The following is a 22,441-nucleotide window of genomic DNA, read 5'->3' as shown; positions in this document are numbered from 1 at the left end:
CACCCTGCCCCCTGTAAAAACGCCATCCCATTCTCCCAATTCCTTCGACTCCGCCGCATCTGCTCCCAGGAGGACCAGTTCAACTCCCCCTCCCACTCCACCAAGGATATGCAGGTCTTTGGACTCCTCCATCGCCAGACCACAACAACACGATGGTTGGAGGAAGAGCGCCTCATCTTCCGCCTGGGAACCCTCCAACCACAAGGGATGAACTCGGATTTGTCCAGTTTCCTCATTTCCCCTCCCCCCACTTTGTCTCAGTCAAATCCATCGAATTCAGCACCGCCTTCCTAACCTGCACACCCCTCCCCCAAGTCCCTCCTCCCTACCTTTTATCTTAGCCTGCTGGACACACTTTCCCCATTCCTGAAGAAGGGCTTATGCCCGAAACGTCGATTCTCCTGTTCCCTGGATGCTGCCTGACCTGCTGCGCTTTTCCAGCAACACATTTTCAGCTGTGATAGTGTTAAGGGATAGGTTTGGTTTGTCTGGGTTACTCTTCAGAGGTTTGGTGTGGATTTGTTGGGCCCAAGGGCCTGTTTCCACACTGTGCTATTCTATGATCACATGTGGTGCTGGTACCACCTCTCTGGGCTGCATGTTGCAAGGCACCCTTCTGGGGAAACCCTCCTGCTGAAGGCACTTCTTTGTTACGTAACAATGGCACTGCCTTTGTTACATCTCTGGCCCCGCCCCACGATCAACGCTCGGAGGACCGGTCCTCCAGCCCCGCCCCCTCGCCTCCAATTGGTCGGGAGGCGCCGCCGATCATCCGCTCGCACGCGCAGTACCGGCCCGGAACGCGTCATCGGTATTCGCCTTCCGCGGGGGTGAGGCCGAGGTTCGTGGTCGGCTCGACCGACCAAACGGTGAGAATCGGCCAGGTCGGGGATGGGGAAAGCTCCGTCGACACTCCGCGTCAGCCGAGAGCGCCCACGAGGTTTTGACGGTGCCTCGCGCGCAGGAAACGGGCCGGCGGCGGCCAGCGCATGCGCGGCCGCCATATTGGTAAAGGGTAACACCTGGCAGCACTCAGAGAGAGGGGCATTGCTGGCCATATTGGTAAAGGGTAACACCTGGCAGCACTGAGAGAGAGGGGCATTGCTGGCCATGGTTCAGAATGGAGATAATTTGTCCACCCAGCTGCATTAGCCTGTCACATCCAATTGGTGGGAAAGAGTGGCCTGGTGAAGGATGTCAGTTGGTGGTGGGGGGGGGGGGGGGGGGGGGGGGTTGGAAGATGATGAAGGAGGTAAAGTTGGTGGATAGTAAAAGGCAGAGCAAGCAGGAATTGGAAGTGGATTGGTCTGGGAGGCTTCGTAAACACTCACATCCGACTGAGAAAGCCCCAGTCCGGGTTTGCTGCCAACGGGACTCGACAGGCAGAGACATCTTTACTGGGTGCAGCCTTCTCGTCTCAGAAGGGAAGATTCGCGGACAGCAAATTCCAACCAAGAGTTATGTTTGGAATCGTAGAATCCCTACCGTGGGGAAACAGGCCCTTCGGCCCAACAAGTCCACACTGACCCTCCGAACAGTAACCCACCCAGACCCATTCCCCCTGCCACATCAACCTCTGACCAATGCACCCAACCTACACATCCCTGAATACTATGGCCAATTTAGCATGGCCAATTCACCCTAACCTGCACACCTTTGGGCTGTGACAGGAAACCAGAGCACCGGGAGGAAACCCAGGCAGACACAGGGAGAATGTGCAAACTCCACACAGACAGTCCCCTGAGGCTGGCATCATCTCTGGGTCCCTGGCGCTTTGAGGCAACAGTGCTAACCACTGAGCCACTGTACTGCCCCAGCTTGTGATGTTTGTCCCTTCTGAATTTCTATTCTGGACCAACAGTGAGGGATTTTCATTTTATACTTACACCTTTTACACAATGTTAAATGAGAGGGATCTTCGAACAAGAAACTTAAACTTATGTCGGAATCTGACAGATTCAGTCAATTCATGAAAATCTGATTAACGTCGATCACAGTCTTGATAGTGACAGGGAATAGCAACACTGGCAGCAGAGTTTTATGTATTCTCCGTTTTTAAGAGCGTTAGGAAACGGGATAGAAATGTGTCAGAGTTATTAAATTTGGGGTTGAAAGGATAAATAAGCGTTTCCGAAACAGCTGAGCTGAGGAAAAATCAAAGTTATGATATTACTGACATCCTTACATTCAAAATACCAATCCTCCGCTCCTCCCCACGGGATGTTATTGAGGTAGATCCACCATATCAATGGCAGTTCACTAATCAAAACCAAAATTATTTCCACCTTTCGTCAGTTCTGATGTGTAATGTTTACTCTCTTTCTGTTCACAGAAGCTACCTGACTTGCTGAAGCTTACAAGTCTTTTCCGTTTTAATTATTGAGGTGGGAGTCAGCAGTTTTGGTGATGATGGGGATAAGTGGGTGGAAGATCATCTTGGGGTGAAGTATGCCAGCACCTTGGTTGTGGACTGTCTGGTTCAGACTGTTTTGCCAGGAGGAGGGATGGTTTCAGTGGTAAGGCAGCGGAGTTTGTAGTCGGGAACGGAGACAGTGGGTTTTGGTCTGGCTACAATTTAACTGGAAGACATTTCTGCTCATTTGATTCTCTCTCTTCCTCTATTTTTGCTCCAGCTGAGTCTGTAAGGTTTTGTGTAGTCAGGTTTTGGAGATGCTGGTGTTGGACTGGGGTGTACAAAGTTAAAAATCACACAACACAGACAGACACATACACTCCCACGCACACCCTCTCACAGACTTAGACACCTTTAGACTCACACACATACTCTCATCACCCCCACCCCCAACACACACAAACACATATAAGTTTGTGGGATGAATTTGGACTTGTAGAATTATACTCTACTTTGCTCAAAAAAACTGCATGAATCCATGCAAGATTCTATAAATCCATTTTTTAGATTAGAATCAGTCTGACCATTGTGGCACAGACAGCCTCACACAGGATAGGCCGACGTGACACCAGTTGTTAAAGTTCACTTGAGAATGTAACTTTTAAAGAAAGTTTTGCGATTTACATATGAAAGAACTGAAACCATCAGGTCATTCTAAAAGGTGAGACTTAACAAGCAATCCGGGTCTTTTTCAATAAATAATTTCAGTTACATCACACAGTAAACGTTTGCTATAAATTCTGTGTCTTACAATCTTCTTCTCCACAACCACCTGATGAAGGAGCAGTGGTCTTAAAGCTAGTGTTTCCAAATAAACCTGTTGGACAATGTTAAAAATCACACACCACCAGGTTATAGTCCAACAGGTTTAATTGGAAGCACCAGCTTTCGGAGCGACGCTCCTTCATCAGGGGGATCCTAACACAGAATTTATAGCAAAAATTTACAGTGTCATGTAACTGAAATTCTACATTGAAAAATTGATTGTCTGTTAAACCTTTCATCTGTTAGAATACAGTGATAGTTTCACTTCTTTCACGTGTAAATCACAAAACCTTTTATTTAAAGTTGCATTCTCGGGTTAGCTGTTAACAATGGGTGATAGCTAGACAACATGTTAAAGGTGTTAGCCCCCTGTGTTCTCTGTCTATGACCTGATGTTTAGATTGTTATCTCACTTTTTAGATTAGAATCAGAGTTTTACATAAATTCATGCAGTTTTTGAGCTCAGAGTTCTACATTCATGATGAAGGAGCGTCGCTCCAAAAGCTAGTGTGATTCCAATTAAATCTGTTGGACTATAACCTGGTGTTGTGTGATTTTTAACTTTGTCCACCCCAGTCCAACACCGGCATCTCCAAATCATGACTACTGTTGGGCTATAACCTAGTGTTGTGTGATTTTTAACTGTGTAGACAGGGAGACAGTTCTCCTCCCTGAAGGACATGCCTGAACCAGTTATGGTTTTCATAATAATTCAGAAAATTTCATTGCCCCTTCTTGAGTGCTGGCCCTGATCTTATCCGATCCGTTCAGGTTAATTTCAGGTGTAATCTTTGTGGGGTTTTGTTGGCTGTCTCTTACTTTGTTCTGTTTTGCATCAATATTACAGGGCATTGGAAAGTGACGGCCTGGAAATTGAATTTGAGCAGATTCTGGTGGATTGAACTGACCTATTGCAACCTGCATCTCATCAGATTTGAACATGGAAATAATAAGCACCGTGAATAGTGGGGAGAAACTGCACTCATGTTGTGTGTGTGAACAAGGCTTCGGTCAGTCTGGTCTGTGTGGTCACACTGCCAAACAGTTGTGGAAATGTGGAGACAGTGGGAAAGGAATCAGTTACCCACCCCAGCTGAAGAAGGGTCAGTGCACTCTCAGTGGGAACAAGCCATGGAAATGTACTGTGTGGGGGAAGGGATTCAACTACCCGTCTGAGCTCGACATTCACTGGCGCACCCACACTGGGGAGCGACCGTTCACCTGCTCCCGATGTGGGAAGGCATTTGTTACATCATCCAGCCTAGCGATGCACCAGCACGTTCACACTGGGGAGAGGCCTTTTAAATGCTCACACTGTGGAAAGTGCTACCAGAGTTCTGGGGGATTGGTATCCCATCAGCGTGTCCACACAGAGGAGAGGCAGTTCAGGTGCTCTCACTGTGGGACTGGCTTCAAGCGATCGTCTCAACTCACTGTCCACCAACGAATTCACACCGGGGAGAAACCGTTCACCTGCTCGCTGTGCGGAAAAAGGCTTTGCTCATTCATCCCACCTCACTGTACACCAGCGGGTTCATACTCGGCAGAGATCATCCGTCTACTTGGATGGTGGGAAGGGATTCACTCAGTCATCCAATCCACCTTCCCACCAGTGCACGCAGACTGGCAACAGACCATTCACCTGCTTGAACTGTGCAAAACGATCCCTCTCAAGTGACCACACACCAGTGAGTTCACAAGTATCAATGCTGATAATATTGTGTGCTAATCGCATCCAGGACTGAACCAAGTTCATTCAAGTCTGCTCATGTTATAGTGAGGTTTCCAAATTTCAATCTTGGCTGTTGTCAGGAGCAACAAATATATGTAGGTTTTCTTTAACAGCAAAATGGCTTTTCAATTTAAAACAACACCTCAAAATGGCTGCCCATTCTGATTTGACTTTGTGGAGAAAGTGAGGGCTGCAGATCAGAGCTGAAAATGTGTTGTTGGAAAAGTGCAGCAGGTCAGGCAGCATCCAGGGAACAGGAGAATCGACGTTTCGGGCATAAGCCCTTCTTCAGGAATGGCTTATGCCCGAAACGTCGATTCTCCTGTTCCCTGGATGCTGCCTGACCTGATTTGACTTTGTGAACTGTACTGCTGCTTTGCTGGATTAGCTGGAACAGAAGATAAGACAAACAGTGGAGTTTTGATAAAATGAATTATGAAGCATTAATTGACCACTCGAACTAACCTTGAACTCCTAGCACGAGATAATGATCCACGTGAAACAAGAACCATTTCCCAGGGAATAGCGTTGGATTAGCTGAATGTCAATCATGTCACCTTATTATAGTTGATTGGACTTTTCTCATAATTAAGGCTGTACTCATTCTTGAAAAAAAAATAAAAATTGCTCAGTGCTCAATTGTAATTGCACAATTTCGCCACAGAGCACAGAAGCTTTAACCTCGGTGTTGCTGGACAGAGTTACTTTATTAACCTGGTCACCTTGCTTTATACAGAACGCACTCTGTTGATTCTTTGACTGATCTCGAAGCCGAGGGGTCCCGCCTGGGATCCAGATCTTCAATAGCTCTTAAGCCCAGTCATCAGGATGATTATTCTGGGGAAATGTCAAATAAATCAGCTTTGTGCTAAATACACAATGAGAGTATTTTTTAAACATCTGTAATGCAATTTAGTTCCTTTTGAAAGACTCTCCCTCTTCCCCATGACCCTCTGCTATAGCCCAACTGCACTTGTGAGACGTTAGAACATCGAACAATACAGCACAGAACAGGCCCTTCGGCCCTCGATGTTGGGCTGACCTGTGAACTAATCTAAGCCCATCCCCCTACACTATCCCAACATCATCCTTGTGCTTATCTAAGGATTGTTTAAATCTCCCTAATGTGGCTGAGTTGACTACATTGGCAGGCAGGGCATTCCACACCCTTACCGCTCTCTGAGTAAAGAACCTGCCTCTGACATCTGTCTTAAATCTATCACCCCTCAATTTGTAGTTATGCCCCCTCAAACATGCTGACGTCATCATCCTAGGAAAAAGACTGTCACTGTCTACCCTCTCTAATCCTCTGATCATCTTGTAAGTCTCTATAAAATCCCCTCTTAGCCTTCTTCTTGCCAATGAGAACAGGTTTAAGTCTCTCAGCCTTTGCTCATAAGACCTTCCCTCCAGACCAGGCAACATCCTGGTAAATCTCCTCTGCACCTTTTCCAATGCTTCCACATCCTTCCTGTAATGGGGCGACCAGAACTGTACACAATATTCCAAGTGTGGCCGCACCAGCGTTTTGTATAGTTGCAGCATGACCTCACGGCTCCGGAACTCAATCCCTCTAGCAATAGAACCTAACACACCGTATGCCTTTTTAACAGCACTATCCACCTGGGTGGCAACATGTTATTGTTCTCTATCTAATCACAGCCAGAGTATCACTAACAACTGTTTGTATTCTTAGCCCTATTCCAATACGTACCTCTGGTCACCCCAAAGAAACCAGCCTTAGAATCATAGAGATGTACAGACCATTCGGTCGAACTCATCCATGCCAACCAGATATTCAAAAATCAATCCAGTCCCATTTCCCAGTATTTGGCTCATATCCCTCTAAACCCTTCCTGGATGTAGGTTTGCTCACTGAGCTGAACACCAACCAGCCACAAAAAGACATGACCCTCTCTCACTAGTATCCTCACATACAGATGAGGAAGGACACCACTTCGACTGGGACAACACATCCATCCTAGGACAAGCCAAACAAAGGCACGCACGAGATTTCCTAGAAGCCCATGGCATTCCATCAACAAACACATCGAGTTAGACCCCATCTACCACCCCCTGAGAAAAGGAACAGGAAATGACATCACCAACCCAAGGAAACCTGAACACACAAATAGAAAGTGGGTCAGTAACACCAGTGCTTCACCTCAGGCTCACTGAAGATGTCTAGGAGGAAGTGAGGACTGCAGATGCTGGAGATCAGAGCTTAAAAATGTGTTGCTGGAAAAGCGCAGCAGGTCAGGCAGCATCAAAGGAGAAGGAGAATCGACGTTTCGGACATAAGCCCCTCTTCGAGAGGTCGGGAAGAAGATTACAGGTCAAGAAGGCGGTGCTGAGTCTGAGGGCTGGAACTGAGAAAAGGTGGGGGGAGGAGGGGAAATGAGGAAGCTGGAGAAATCCGCATTCATCCCCTGTGGCTGGAGGGTGTCACCTAGTAGGGTGACGAAACATCTGAAAATGAACCTTCCAGCTCAGCGAGCAAACCGACATTCAGAACCTCAACCTGAGCTACAAATCTTCTCCAAACTTGCTGAACCCTTCCTGTTCACGTACCCACCCAGATGTAATTGGACCTATCTCCACCACTTCCTCTGGCAGCTCATTCCATAGACAGACCACTCTCTGTCTGAAACAGTTGTCCCTTGGGTCCCTTTTAAATCTTCCCCGTCACGTTAAATGTCTACCCTCCAGTTTTGGGCTCCCCCACCCCAGGAAGAAAATCTTGGCTATGCATCCTATCCATATCCCACATGACTTCATAAATTTTCAGAAGGACACGCCTCAGATATCTGTGAAAATAATAGTGTGTGGTTATGCTAGGGGATTTTAACTTTCCAAACATAGACTGGGACTGCCATAGTGTTAAGGGTTTAGATGGAGAGGAATTTGTTAAGTGTGTACGAGACAATTTTCTGATTCAGTATGTGGATGTACCTACTGGAGGAGGTGTAAAACTTGACCTACTCTTGGGAAATAAGGCAGGGTAGGTGACTGAGGTGTCAGTGGGACAGCTCTTTGGGGCCAGTGACCATAATTCTATTCGTTTTAAAATAGTGATAGAAAAGGATAGACCAGATCTAAAAGTTGAAGTTCTAAACTGGAGAATGGCCAATTTTGGCGGTATTAGGCAAGAACTTTCAAAGGCTGATTGGGGGCAGATGTTCGCAGGTAAAGGGACGGCTGGAAAATGGGAAGCCTTCAGAAATGAGATACCGAGAATCCAGAGAAAGTATATTCCTGTCAGGGTGACAGGAAAGGCTGGTAGGTATAGGGAATGCTGGATAACCAGAGAAATTGAGGGACTGGTCAAGAAAAAGAAGGAAGCATGTTTCAGGTATCAACAGCACAGATAAAGTGAATCCCTAGAAGAGGATAAAGGCAGTAGGAGTATACTGAAGAGCGAAATCAGGAGGGTCATAGGACCATAAGAAATAGGAGTGGAAGCAAGGCCATTCAGCTCATTTGGGTCCACACCGCTGTTACAGATTTGAGGTGGCCCAGGGAATCCCTTGTGGACTCAGACCTGTAAAACCTCTCTCTTAGCTCGTCCTGGAGATCGTAGGCTGGAATAAAACAGCTCTGACAGACAGTTTAGTTTAATTTGAGTCGTCCCCTTTATTCACTAATAGCATCACTGTTACAACATCACACTGATACCTACCAGCTGAACTAACTCGGTTCTAATAACCTCGGAGAGTAGGGAACCAGGTCTTCCAGGCTACTCCGATGTCCTGACACAAACAGGCTTCCTTTATACAAAAGTTCACAAAAACACTGCATGTTCTTAATGACACAGATAACAGTGAAAGACAATAATTCGTGAGGAAGAAAAGTTAATTGACAGATCTGTGTGCACTTGACTGATCACTTCTACAGGCCTTTTTAGATTAGAGTAGATTCCCTACAGTGTGGAAACAGGCCCTTTGGGCCAACCAGTCCACACCGACCCTCCGAAGAGCAACCCACCCAGACCCATTTCCCTCTGACAAACACACCTAACACTACGGGCAACTTAACATGGCCAATTGACCTGACCGGCACATCTTTGGACTGTGGGAGGAAACCGGAGCACCCGGAGGAAACGGGGAGAATGTGCAAACTCCACACAGACAGTCGCCCCAAGGCTGGAATCGAACCTGAGACCCTGGTGCTGAGAGGCAGCAGTGCTAACCACTGAGCCACAGTGCCGCCCCGTCAGGTGGGAAAAACAAATCCAGCTAAATTAGGCATCTGCTGGCGAGATAATTTAGATTGGTACTTCTTTATAGGAAATTAAGTGGGAGATGTCATAAGGTAACCTTGCACAGCTCGCATGTCTGATATCATGGTTTTACAAAATGGCTTCTTAGCAAGGAGGTCAAACTTTTGACCATAAAATGGCTTCCCGACAGATTGTGTCAGAATCTCCTCAATGTTCGGTTTAGAATAATTTTAAACTGGGAGCAGATTCCTGCTTTTTACCTGAAGCACAGAATCATTCTGTACCTGAGGCTGAAATATTACTGCAAGGTTGTATTTAAAATGATTAATTAGTCCTGAATTAAACATGGCTTCTTTTCAAGTTTGTGATTCAAATTCAAATAAGACATAAGATCTGATTAGTTGGAATTGACAGTGGGGCGGTCTGTAAGGTCTGTAGAGTGGTCTGCAAGACCAGCAAGTTAAAGCTTCATCAATATTACCTTTTACAGAGTTTGTATTTAATAACTGGTAATGGCTACTCAATATCATCATAGAGTCCCAACCTACAATTAAATTCAATCCATTAGCAGATAAGCAATAAGAGTTAATTCCAACAGCCTCAACACTAAAATGGTCTCTCTCTCTCTCTAGTGTCCTTTTGAACTCTCAAGTCAGGGTCTTGTAACAACAAAGATTTCTTTTCTCTCTGTGACTGTCCCACTTGCAAGGGGTAATAAGGATCCATTATAATTGGCAACATTTAACCGTTAATTACAAAGCTTTTGATATTTCAGGGTCAGAATCAAACACGGTCATTAACTTCACAAAGGAATAGCTGTGAATGTTATCCTGATGTCCTGTTCACACAGGTTCACTGATGCTAAGGCAAATGTTCTTAATAGCCTTCGAGCATCCTGTTATCACTTGCTGAGCCCAGGTGTCCCCATCTTCTTTATTCCTTAAGATTCCCCCCTTTTTCAGAGCCTTCCCGCCTGTCTATTTTCTAGTGTTCCATAATTCCGCATTACATTTTAGTCTGAATGTTTAAAGACATGTTTTAAGGCTGCAGACTTTCTCACCCCCATTCAATCACGGCTGATGGGTGTTTCAACTCCACTTACCCTCACTCTCCCTGTATCCCTTAATTCCTTGCGAGATTAAGAATTTATCAATCTCTGCCTTGAAGACATTTAGCGTCCCAGCCTCCACTGTGCTCCGCGGCAATGAATTCCACAGGCCCGCCACTCTCTGGCTGAAGAAATGTCTCCTCATTTCCGTTCTAAATGGACCCCCTCTAATTCTAAGGCTGTGCCCACGGTCCTAGTCTCCCTGCCTGACGGAAACAATTTCCCAGCATCCACCCTTTCTAAGCCATGCATTATTGTGTAAGTTTCTATTAGATCTCCCCTCAACCTTCTAAACTCTAATGAATATAATCCCAGGATCCTCAGCTGTCCATCGTATGTTAAGCCAACTATTCCAGGGATCATCCGTGTGAATCTCCGCTGGACACGCTCCAGTGCCAGTCTGTCCTTCCTCAGGTGTGAGGCCCAAAACTGGAGAGAAAGTGAGGGCTGCAGATGTTGGAGATCAGAGCTGAAAATGTGTTGCTGGAAAAGCGCAGCAGGTCAGGCAGCATCCAAGGAACAGGAGAATCGACGTTTCGGGAATGAGCGTTCCCTAGCTTCCCACAGCTTCCTGAAGAAGGGCTTATGCCCGAAACGTCGATTCTCCTGTTCCTTGGATGCTGCCTGACCTGCTGCGCTTTTCCAGCAACACATTTTCAGCCCAAAACTGGACACAGTATTCTAAAAGGGGCCAAACTAGAGCTTTATGAAGTCTCAGTAGCACATGGCTGCTTTTACATTCCAACCCTCTTGAGATAAACGACAACATTACATTTGCTTTCTTAACCACAGACCCAACCTGCAAGGCAACCTTTAGAGAATCCTGGACTAGCACTCCCAGATCCCTTTGTACTTTGGCTTTATGAATTTTCTCACCGCTTAGAAAATAGTCCGTTCCTATATTCTTTTTTCTGAAGTGCAGGACCTCGCATTTGCTCACGTTGAATTTCATCAGCCATTTCCTGGACCACTCTCCGAAACTGTCTACCTTACTCAGCAGGGGGTTTCCCTGGTCTAACCTACTTGTTACCTCTTCAAAGAATTCTAACAGGTTTGTCAGGAACGACCTCCCCTTACTAAATCCATGCTGACTTGTTCTAATCTGACCCTGCACTTCCAAGAATTTAGAAATCTCATCCTTAACAATGGATTCTAGAATTTTACCTACAACTGAGGTTAGGCTAATCGGCCTATAATTTTCCATCTTTTGTCTCGGACAAAAAAGGGAACATGAGATACCTTTGGCAAATAGGGTTAAGGAGAATCCAGAGGGTTTTTACAAATACATTACGGACAAAAGTGTAACTAGGGAGTGAATAGGGCCTCTCAAAGTATGGTGGCTCAGTGGTTAGCACTGCTGCCTCACAGCACCAGGGTCCTAGGTTCGATTCCAGCCTTGGGCGACTCTCTGTGTGGAGTTTGCACATTCTCCCCGTGTCTGCGTGGGTTTCCTCCAGGTGCTCTGGTTTCCTCCCACAGTCCAAAGATGTACAGGTCAGGGTGGATTGGCCACGCTAAGTTGCTCATTACTCAGAGGGAAATCGGTCTGGATGGGTTGCTCTTTGGAGGGTCAGTATGGACCTGTTGGGCCAAAGGGCCTGTTTCCACACTGTAGGGAATCTAATCAAATCAAAGATCAACAAGGCGGCCTTTGTATGGAAACACAGGAGATGGGGGAAGATACTAAACGAGTAGTTTGCATCAGCGTTTACTGTGGAGAAGGTCGTGGAAGATACAGAATGTGGGGAAATAGATACTGACATCTTGAAAAACGTCCATATTACAGAGGTGGTGGTGCTGGGGGTTTTGTAATGCATAAAGGTGGCTAAATCCCCAGGACCTGATCAGGTGTACCCGAGAACTCTGTGGGAAGCTAGGGAAGTGATTGCTGGGCCTCTTGCTGAGATGTGTGTATCATCGATAGTCACAAGTGAGGTGCCAGAAGACTGGAGGTTGGCAAATGTGGTGCCACTGTTTAAGAAGGGTGGTAAGGACAAGCCAGGGAACTATAGACCAGTGAGCCTGACCTCAGTGGTGGGCAAGTTGTTGGAGGGAATCCTGAGGGGTAGGATGTACATGTATTTAGAAAGGCAAGGACTAATTCGGGATAGTCAGCATGGCTTTTTGCATAGGAAATCATGTCTCACAAACTTGATTTGAGTTTTTTAAAAAGTAACAAATAGGTTGATGAGGGTGGAGCAGTAGATGTGATCTATATGGACTTCAGAAAGGCATTCGACAAGGTTCCCCATGGGAGACTGATTAGCAAGGTTAGATCTCATGGAATACAGGGAGATCAAGCCATTTGGATACAGAACTGGCTGGAAGGTAGAAGACAGAGGGTGGTGAAAAATAGAGTTGCAGGTAGATAGAATAGTGAAGGAGGCGTTAGGTATGCTTTCCTTTATTAGTCAGAGTATTGAGTACAGGAGTTGGGAGGTCATGTTGCGGCTGTACAGGACATTGGTTCGGCCACTGTTGGAATATTGCATGCAGTTCTGGTCTCCTTCCTATCGGAAAGATGTTGTGAAACTTGAAAGGGTTCAGAAAAGATTTACAAGGATATTGCCAGGGTTGGAGGGTTCGAGATATAGAGAGAGGCTGAATATGCTGGGACTGTTTTCCCTGGACCATCGGAGGCTGAGGGGTGACCTTATAGAGGTTTATAAAATTATGAGGGGCATGGATAGGGTAAATAGACAAAGTCTTTTCCCGGGAGTGGGGGAGTCCAGAACTAGAGGGCATAGGCTTAGGGTGAGGGGGGAAAGATATAAAAGAGACCTAAGGGGCAACTTTTTCACACAGAGGGTGGTCCGTGTATGGAATGAGCTGCCAGAGGAAGTGGTGGAGGCTGGTACAATTGCAACATTTAAGAGGCATCTGGATAGATATGTGAATAGGAAGGGTTTGGAGGGATACGGGCCGGGTGCTGCAAATGGGAGTAGGTTAATTTAGGATATCAGGTCGGCATGGATGGGTTGGACCGAAGGGTCTGTTTCGGTGCTGTACATCTGTGACTGTTTAAATGGTGTTGGATCTCTTCAAGAGCATGAAGGTGGCTAAGTCCCCAGGGCTTGATCGTACTGGCCCCAGCCGACTGATGGGCAAGACAGGAGATTGCTGGAGCCTTGACCAAGAGTTTTGTATCTGCATTAGCTACTGGAGAGGTCCAGGAGGACTGGCGTGTGACTCTTCTATTCAAGAAGGGAAATCGGGATAATCCAGGAAACGGTCGGCTCACGTCAGTGGTTGGCAAGTTATTGGGCCGGACTCTGAGAGATAGGATCTACACGCGTTTAGGCCAAGGCGGCCCTAACTGGGGACAGTCAGAATCGCTTTGTGCAGGACAGGTCAGGTCTTGCGAACATGACTGAACCTTTTGAGGAGGTGATGAAGGTGGTCGATGAGGGTAGAGCAGTGGACGTTATCTCCATGGATTTTAGTAAGCCTTTCGACAAGGTCCCTCGCGGCCGGCTCATCCAGATGCAGGAGATCCGCAATGACTAGGCCGCTTGGATTCTGAATTGGCTTGCCTGTAGAAAGCCGAGGGTAGTAGCGAAGGGTGTTTCTCAGGCTAGAGGTCCGTGGCGAGTTGCGTTCTGCAGGGATCTGTATCGGATCTCTGATGTTTGTGGTATATGTTTAATCCGGGTAAGTGTGGGGAGCTGCACTTTGGGAGATCAAATATGAAAGGAGAAGTATCCAGTTAATGGCAGGTCCCTGAACAGCACTGATGTACTGAGGGATCTTGGGATTCAAGTCTGTCGCTCCCTGAAAGTGGCCACACAAGTAGATAGGGTGGGAAAGGAGGCAGACGGCATGTTCGCCTTTATTGGTCGGGGAGTTGAGTACAAGGGTCAGGAAGACACGGTGCAGCTTTGTAAGACTTTGGTTCGGCTTCACTTCTTTTCCAGTGCATTCAGTTCTGGTCGCCACATAACAGGAAGGATTTGGAGAGGGCGCAGAAGAGGTAAACCAGGATGCCGCCTGGGTTAGAGCTGTAAGGAGAAGCCAGAAAAACGCAGGCGGTTTTCTCTGGAGCGGCGGATGCTGAGAGGAGACTTGATAGAAGACTATAAAGTGGTAACAGATAGGGATGACTGTCAGAATCCTTTTCCCCCCCAAGAGTTGAAATGTCAAAAACTAGGGGGCATGCATTTAAGGCAAGTGGGGGAGGGTTCAAAGGAGATTTGAGGAGCAAATTGTTTCACACAGCGTGTGGAACGCGCTGATAGGGGCAGTGCTGGAGGCAAGTATGATAGGGGTGTTTAGGTAAAGTGTGTGAATATGCAGGAAACGGAGGGATACAGACCAAGGGTAGGCAAAAGGGATTAGCTGAATTTGGCATCATGCTCGGCTGAAGATCGTGGGCTGAAGGGATGTACAGTCCAGCGTTCTATGTTCTAAAAGACAGCTGGAATTTCTCGAATCTGGGATTTACAAGAGTTTGATTTTAAAAAAAGCAGCATATGTTAGGTACAGCAGGGGAGACCCTTTCAAAATGGGAGGGGAGAGAAGGGGTGCTTAAAAAAGAAATTAGGGATTCAAGAAAACCCTCCCAAGGCATTTCATAAACATTAACAGCAAGACGATTACCAGAGACAGAGTGCAGCCTCAGAATGGCCAAAGAGGTAAGCTGTACATGGAGCCCGATGAGGTGGATAAGGTGTCCAGTTAATATTTCTCATCTGTACTCAACAGAGAAACACACTGTCGACGTGGGCTTAGTTGGGATGGTGAAGTTCTAGAATATGTTAAGACTAATGAGGAGGAGATTTTGAATATTTAAAGTGCATAAGTGCCTGGGGCCTGACTGACGCACCCCAGAGCTGCTGTGGGAGGTGAGGGCAGGAGGTTGGTGGGGCCCTGGCAGAGATATTTAATACTTTGCTGGCCACAGGAAAACTGCCAGCTGAGTGCAGGCTAGATAATGCAGTCTGTTTGTTCAAGAAGGGCATCAGGGACAGGCCTTGTAATTGGAGGAGTTAACCTGTTAGTGGAAGTGGGATATCCTGAGGAACGATTCCGGGGTCAGGATTAATCAACACTTGGAAAGGCGGGGATAGTTAGAGGGAAATCCTGCCGAATTTAATTGAGTCTTTTTTGAAAAGGGGCCTAAATATATTGATGAGGGTGATGCAGGCATAGACAGGATTCAGTAAGGCCTTTAACAAGATTCCACATGGGGGTCTGGTTCAAAAAGCAAGAGCCCATTGAATCCAAGACTGTCTTGCACGTAGGAAGCAAAGGGTGGTGCTGGAAGATTGGCTTCCTTTTGGTTGGAAGCCTGTGACCAGACGTCCAACAGCCGTCGGTGCTGGGACCCTTGCTGGTTGTCACGTACATTGTTAGAGACAAAAACAAAAACTACAGATGCTGGAATCCAAGGTAGACAGACAGGAGGCTGGAAAAACACAGCAAGCCAGGCAGCGTCAGGAGGTGGAGAAGTCAATGTTTCAGGTGTAACCCATCTTCAGGACTAGGGGTGGGTGTGGGGGAAGCTGCAGATACAAGGACCGAGGTGTGGGGGGTTACGTCGTGATAGGTGAACATGTAGTGTGTCTGACCTGGTTGGTCGATGAGAGGAGTGAATCCGGTTGGTAGCTGGAAGGAAAGGAGGAGGCGGGGCTGGAGGGGGAACCAGGGATGGGTGGGAATCGGAGAACTCAACGTTGACTCCTCCGGGTTGTAGGCTGCCCAGGCAGAAAGACAGGGTGTTGTCCCTCCAATTTGCAGTTTGGTTTGTTGGGGTAATGGAGGCCGAGGAGGGACATGTCGGAGAGGGAATGGGAAGGGGAACTGAAATGGCCGGTGACCGGGAGGTCAGGCTTGTCCTGGAGGGCCTGGCTGAGAAGATCAGCGAAACGTTTCTGGAGTTTACGCGTCACGTATGTAACAACTTGGATGTGAACGTGAAGCTGTGCTGGAAAGGCACAGCAGGTCAGGCAGCACCCGAGGAGCAGGAGAATGGATGTTTCGGGCATAAGCCCTTCACGTTACGGAGAGAGTCTGGGCAGGTTAGACTTGCTTGGGAGCGGAAGAGGCTGGAGGGGAATCTGACTCAGCTAAACAAAACTATGAGGCGCACAGACTGGGTAGATTGTGGGAATCTTTTCCCCATGGCGACCTCGAAGGTGAGGTGTAACTGGTTTAAAGGGGAACTTTTCATCCAGAGGGCGCAAAGGTCACCAGAAGGATACAGCAGGGAGTCACCAAGAGGCTGTCAGGGAGGGATGAGGGGAAATCATCTCCTCTCATCAGAACAAAGACTGAAATCTGAGGGAGGCTTTCAACATTTCAATAGGGAAATGAAGAAATAGTATTTATAACAAGAGATGAGCCAGTAAATTCAAATCATCACTGAAGGATACAGAGAGAGCGCGAGAGCCCGCGAGAGAGAGCGAGAGAGAGCGCGAGAGCCCGCGAGAGAGAGCGAGAGAGAGCGCGAGAGCCCGCGAGAGAGAGCGAGAGAGAGCGCGAGAGCCCGCGAGAGAGAGCGCGAGAGAGCGCGAGAGAGCGCGAGAGAGAGCGCGAGAGAGCGCGAGAGAGCGCGAGAGAGCGCGAGAGAGCGCGAGAGAGCGAATGAGAATTAAGGGATGCCGCAAGAGCTGGGTAAACTGAGACCACAGAAAGATCAATCACTTTCTTATTGAATGGTGGAGAGGGTTTGAGGGGCCAGATGATTTACTCCTGCTCCATGTTCTTTACTCCTCACTCTAGCTGCATGACAGAAATTGCAAGAGACGAATCTGACTTCTGAGGAGCTTCCTTTCTCACACGCTCAGACAAGACGGTGGCTGGAGCTCCTCTGCTCTGGCCCTTTCTTCTCATTGTCTTGTTTTTCCTCTAACCTTGAGCCCAGAGGCAAATCTGGGAGCAGCTGCAGGAGTGAGGGACAAAGGCCCAGTCAGAGAGTGGTGCGGGGGAGGGAGTCGGGTAGCTGACTGCCAGCACGGAGCAGACTGGAGGCTTGGTTCGGAGTGGGGATGGCTGTTGGACTGGGGCCTGGCATGATCAGATGACATTCAGCAGCACTCGCTGCAATGTAGTCTTGTTACCTGGCTGATTTCTAAGTCATTTCCTCAGCTCTCTTTTTGTATCCAAGATTTGTACCTGAGGTCGCACCATATGAGGCAGACATTACATAGAAAAGTACAGCACAGATCAGGCCCTTTGGCCCACGATGTTGTGCCGAGATTTAATCCTAACGTAAAATATAGTAACTTAACCCACGTACCCCTCAACTCACTGTCGTACATGTGCATGTCCAGCAGTCACTTTAGTGTCCCCAATGACACTGCTTCCCCCACCGCCGCTGGCAACGCATTCCATGCATTCACAACTCTCTGCGTAAAGAACCTACCTCTGTGGTCTCCTTTATACCTTCCTCCTAATACCTTCAAACTATGACCCCTCGTATCAGTCCATCCTGCCCTGGGGAAAAGTCTCTGGCTATTGACTGTATCCATGCCTCTCATTATTATGTCCACCTCGAACAGGTCACCTCGCTTGCTCCTTCTCTGCAGAGAGAAAAGTCCGGGTTTATTCAGCCTCTTTTCATAAGGCAAGCCCTCCAGTCCAGGCAGCAACCTGGTAAAACCTTCTTTGCACCCTCTCCAAAGCCCCTGTATCTTTCCTATAGTAGGGCAACCAGAACCGGACACAATATTCCAAGTGTGGTCTCACCAGGGACTTGTAGAGCTGCAGCAAAACCTCGCGGCTCTTAAACTCAATCCCCCTGTTAATGAGAGCCAAAACACCATATGCCACTGTAAAAGCTTTTTCACTGTAGCTCCACAATGGAGGATATGATATCCCAATCTGCAAATCCCACTGACCTCCCCTGGCTCTGAGTAAGATCTGAAATGCACCCACTTCCGCAACACGAGACCCGCCCCGCCCCTCACTCACTTCTATTGGTCGAGGGACAGCGCCGCCCACCATTCACTCTCATTGGTTGGAGGACCAACGCGCTCGTTCAGTCCTCCGGTCACGTCGCTCCCCCCTCTATTGGTTGAAGATCAGCTCCGCCCACCATTCACTCTCATTGGTTGGAGGACCAACGCGCTCGTTCAGTCCTCCGGTTACGTCGCTCCCTCCTCTATTGGTTGAAGACCAGCTCCGCCCACCATTCACTCTGATTGGTTGGAGGACCAACGCGTCCGTGCATCCCTCCGACGAGCACCCTCCCCCCCCCATTCAGCGGTTGAAGAGCAGCCCCGCCCACCGATCGCTCTCATTGGTCGGAGGACCAAGGTGCTCGTTCAGACCTCCAGCCCACGTCATTCGCCTCCGATTGGCCCAAACCCGCTGTCAGTCAGTGAGACGCATCTTGCGGACACCGCCGGGTCATGGCAGGGACTCACGCCGTTTCTGTGCGGGGTAAGGTCCTCTCGGAGGAAGGGGAGGGCGAGCCGTGGGGGGTGGGTCGCGTCGCGTCGCTTCAGGAACACCCGAAAGGTGGAATGAAAACTTTCGCCGTCCGGAGATTGGACCGGCAGCGTCCGCTCGGCCTGGTTCCGCAACGGGGCTGAGTTAACGGCCGCCATGTTTCCAGTGGCCCGTCAACTGTCAAGACGTCAAAGCTACTGCCGTGATGTATGCCGGTTAGTTGGAGGACCAACCGCTGCTCCTGCTCTCCGATTGGTTGCCGGACCACCTTAGTGTCCCATTAGCTGGACGGCCCACCGGCCCCGCTCTCGCATTGGCTGGAGGGCCAATCATCCGCGTTCTCCCATTGGTTGTAGGGCCAACAGCTCCTGCAGTTTCATTGGCTGGAGGACCAACAGCCCCTGCTCCCCCATTGGCTGGAGGACCAACGGCCCCTGCTCCCCCATTGGCTGGAGGACCAACGGCCCCTGCTCCCCCATTGGCTGGAGGACCAACGGCCCCTGCTCCCCCATTGGCTGGAGGACCAACGGCCCCTGCTCCCCCATTGGCTGGAGGACCAACGGCCCCTGCTCCCCCATTGGCTGGAGGACCAACGGCCCCTGGTCTCCCATTGGCTGGAGGACCAACAGCCCCCCCCCAGCCCAGGAGGGAGATTGTGTGCAATGAAGATTCCCAGGAGAGGAGACTATTCCATGGGGGCTGGAATTGCCTTTTGTTTTCCGATTTGTCTGCCTGGCTGTCAGTTTTTATTTTGATTTCCTGGCACAGATGATTGAAGAGGAGGGAATTCCAGTTGAACGTGGAGCCACAGGGACCTGGCCCAGTGTCTCCATCGGTCAGAAGTTGAACTTCACTGGCCCCTGAACGTGGATGAAGAAACATAACTTTTGTGTCCAGGCGGCAAGAGATTTCTAACCTCGGCGTGATCTGAAAAGCGTCGAGGCGTGCTCGTAGGAAGAACCTCAGCCGGTCACACGGACTGAGAGACGGGGCTCCGACCGTGGGAGGAAGCTTTACCCGGTCACACGGACTGAGAGACGGTGCTCCGACCGTGGGAGGAAGCTTTACCCGGTCACACGGACTGAGAGACGGGGCTCCGACCGTGGGAGGGAGCTTTACCCGGTCACACGGACTGAGAGACGGGGCTCCGAACGTGGGAGGGAGCTTTACCCGGTCACACGGACGGAAAAAAAGAATCATTCACGGCACGGAGAAACCACTTGCGTGCTCCGCTTGTTGGCGAGTGTTCAAGCCACCCGCAGAGACGCTCGACGGCATGGAGAAACTGTGGGAATGTGGGCACTGTGAAAAGGAATTCCGATCTCCGTCCCAGCTGGAAATTCACCGACGCAGTCACACCGGAGAGAGGCCGTTCGTCTGCCCCGAGTGTGGGAAGGGATTCACGCAGTCATCCAACCTCCTGAAGCATCAGCGAGGGCACACCGGGGAGAGGCCATTCGCCTGCTCCGAGTGCGGCAAGGCGTTCACCCAGTCCACCAGCTTCGTGGCACACCAGCGGGTTCACACCGGAGAGAGGCCGTTCAGCTGCTTGTTCTGTGGAAAGAAGTTCAGGAATTCGTCCAACCTGACTGCACACCGGCGCGTTCACAGTGGGGAGAAACCGTTCACTTGCTCTGTGTGTGGGAAGGCATTCACTCAGTTATCGAGCTTGTTGACACACCAGCGACTACACACTGAGGAGAAACCGTTCTCCTGCTCACAGTGTGGGAGAGGATTCAACCAGTCAACCAACCTGCTGACACACCAGCGAGTTCATACAGGCGAGAGGCCATTCAGCTGCCCCACTTGTGGGCAGAGATTCGTTACTTCTTCCAACCTGCTGACTCACCAGCGAGTTCACAGCGGGGAGAGACCGTTTACCTGTTTCGATTGTGGGAAAGGATTTATTCAGTCCTCCACTCTGCTGATACACCAGCGAGTTCACACCGGGGACAGGCCGTTCACGTGCTCAGAGTGCGGGAAGGGATTCACTCAGTTGTCCAGCCTTCTGACGCACCAACGAGTCCATTCCGAGCAGAAACCGTTCACCTGCTCGCAGTGTGGCAAGGGATTTGTTCAGTCATCCAATTTGTTGACCCACCAGAGAGTTCACACCGGGGAGAAACCGTTCAGCTGCTTGCAGTGTGGGAAGGAGTTCAGTACTTCATCGAACCTGCTGATGCACCAGCGGCTTCATAGTGGGGAGAATAACTGATCACTGATTGATGAATGCTCTGACACTGGTGAGTTTGTGAGTGACTGCAGAGTTTGGATGCCATTGTTATTGCTGCTGTTAATCACATAGGATTCACAGTGTGAAAACAGAGCATTGTTTCGGTTGATGTTACAATCCCATAACTGTGGAATTTAACATTCTGGATATGTCACAGATGTTCGCTTTTTAAATGTGCTATCAGTATTAACTGTGGAAAAGGATATGGAAGATGTAGACTGTAGGGAAATAGATGGTGACATCTTGCAAAATGTCCAGATTGCAGAGGAGGAAGTGCTGGATGTCTTGAAATGGTTAAAGGTGGATAAATCCCCAGGACCTCACACAGAGGGTAAATGTATGGTTATCCACTTTGGTGGCAAGAACAGGAAGGCTGATTACTACCTAAATGGAATCAATTTAGGTAAAGGGGCAGTACAGAGAGATCTGGGTGTTCTTGTACACCAGTCAATGAAGGCAAGCATGCAGTTACAGCAGGTAGTGAAGAATGCTGGCCTTCAGAACAAAAGGGATTGAGTATAGAAGCAAACGGGTTCTTCTGCAGCTGTACAGGGCCCTGGTGAGACCACACCTGGAGTATTGTGTGCAGTTCTGGTCTCCAAATTTGAGGGAAGACATTCTGGCTATTGAGGGAGTGCAGCGTAGTTTCATGAGGTCAATTCCTGGAATGGCGGGATTACCTTACGCTGAAAGACTGGCGCAACTGGGCTTGTATACCCTTGAGCTGAGAGGGGATCTGATTGAGACATAAGATTATTAAAGGATTGGACACTCTGGAGGCAGGAAACATGTTTCCGCTGATGGGTGAGTGCCAAATCAGAGGACACAGCTTAAAAATATGGGGTAAACCATTTAGGACAGCGATGAGGAGAAACTTCTTCACCCAGAAAGTGGTGGCTGTGTGGAATGCTGTGCCCCAGAGGGCAGTGGAGGCCCAGTCTCTGGATTTGTTTAAGAAAGAGTTGGATAAAGCTCTCAAGGATAGTGGAATCCAGGGTTATGGAGGTAAGGCAGGAACAGGATACTGATTGAAGATGATCATCCAAGATCAAATTAAATGGTGGTGCAGGCTTGAAGGGCAGAATGGCCTACTCCTGCATCTATTGTCTATTGTATACCCTAGAACTCTGTGGGAAGCTAGAGAAGTGATTGCTGGGCCTCTTGCTGAGATTTTTGTACCATCGATAGTCACAGGTGAGGTGCCAGAAGACTGGAGGTTGGCAAACGTGGTGCCATTGTTTAAGAAGGGTGGTAAGGACAAGCCAAGGAACTATAGACCAGTGAGCCTGACCTCAGTGGTGGGCAAGTTGTTGGAGGGAATCCTGAGGGACAGGATGTATGTGCATTCTGAAAGGCAAGGACTGATTCGGGATAGTCAACATGGCTTTGTGTGTGGGAACTCATGTCTCACAAACTTGATTGAGTTTTTTAGAAGAATTAACAAAGAAGATTGATGAGGGCAGAGCGGTAGATGTGATCTATGTGGACTTCAGTAAGGCGTTCGACAAGGTTCCCCATGGAAGACTGATTAGCAAGGTTAGATCTCATGGAATACAGGGAGAACTAGCCATTTGGATACA

The 22,441-nt window shown here is 48.7% G+C and overlaps 1 protein-coding gene and 1 long non-coding RNA gene across 2 annotated transcripts in view; one reads left to right on the top strand and one right to left on the bottom strand.

Annotated features, from left to right (window-relative positions):
- Positions 1–3,837: 3,837 nt before the first annotated feature.
- LOC122543508 lies at positions 3,838–17,642 on the bottom strand. The gene is made up of 3 exons (XR_006310059.1): positions 17,601–17,642; positions 5,256–5,747; positions 3,838–5,071 (listed from the first exon to the last, which is right to left on the bottom strand). It is a non-coding gene; the product is annotated as an uncharacterized LOC122543508 (long non-coding RNA).
- An 834-nt stretch (positions 17,643–18,476) lies between these two features.
- The window catches only part of LOC122543629, a 43,001-nt gene continuing 39,036 nt past the window's right edge, over positions 18,477–22,441 (top strand). The window contains exons 1-2 of the mRNA XM_043682452.1: positions 18,477–18,619; positions 19,397–20,839. Of these exons, the coding sequence (XP_043538387.1) occupies positions 19,905–20,839 (935 nt within the window). The 5' untranslated portion in view covers positions 18,477–18,619; positions 19,397–19,904. The remainder of the gene's footprint in view (positions 18,620–19,396; positions 20,840–22,441) is intronic.

The sequence above is a fragment of the Chiloscyllium plagiosum genome, chromosome 44 (genome assembly GCF_004010195.1).
Source record: "Chiloscyllium plagiosum isolate BGI_BamShark_2017 chromosome 44, ASM401019v2, whole genome shotgun sequence".
In the NCBI taxonomy this organism is placed as follows: Eukaryota; Metazoa; Chordata; class Chondrichthyes; order Orectolobiformes; family Hemiscylliidae; genus Chiloscyllium; species Chiloscyllium plagiosum.
Note: the sequence above shows the minus strand (reverse complement) of the source record. Positions and strands in the feature narration are given on the sequence as shown.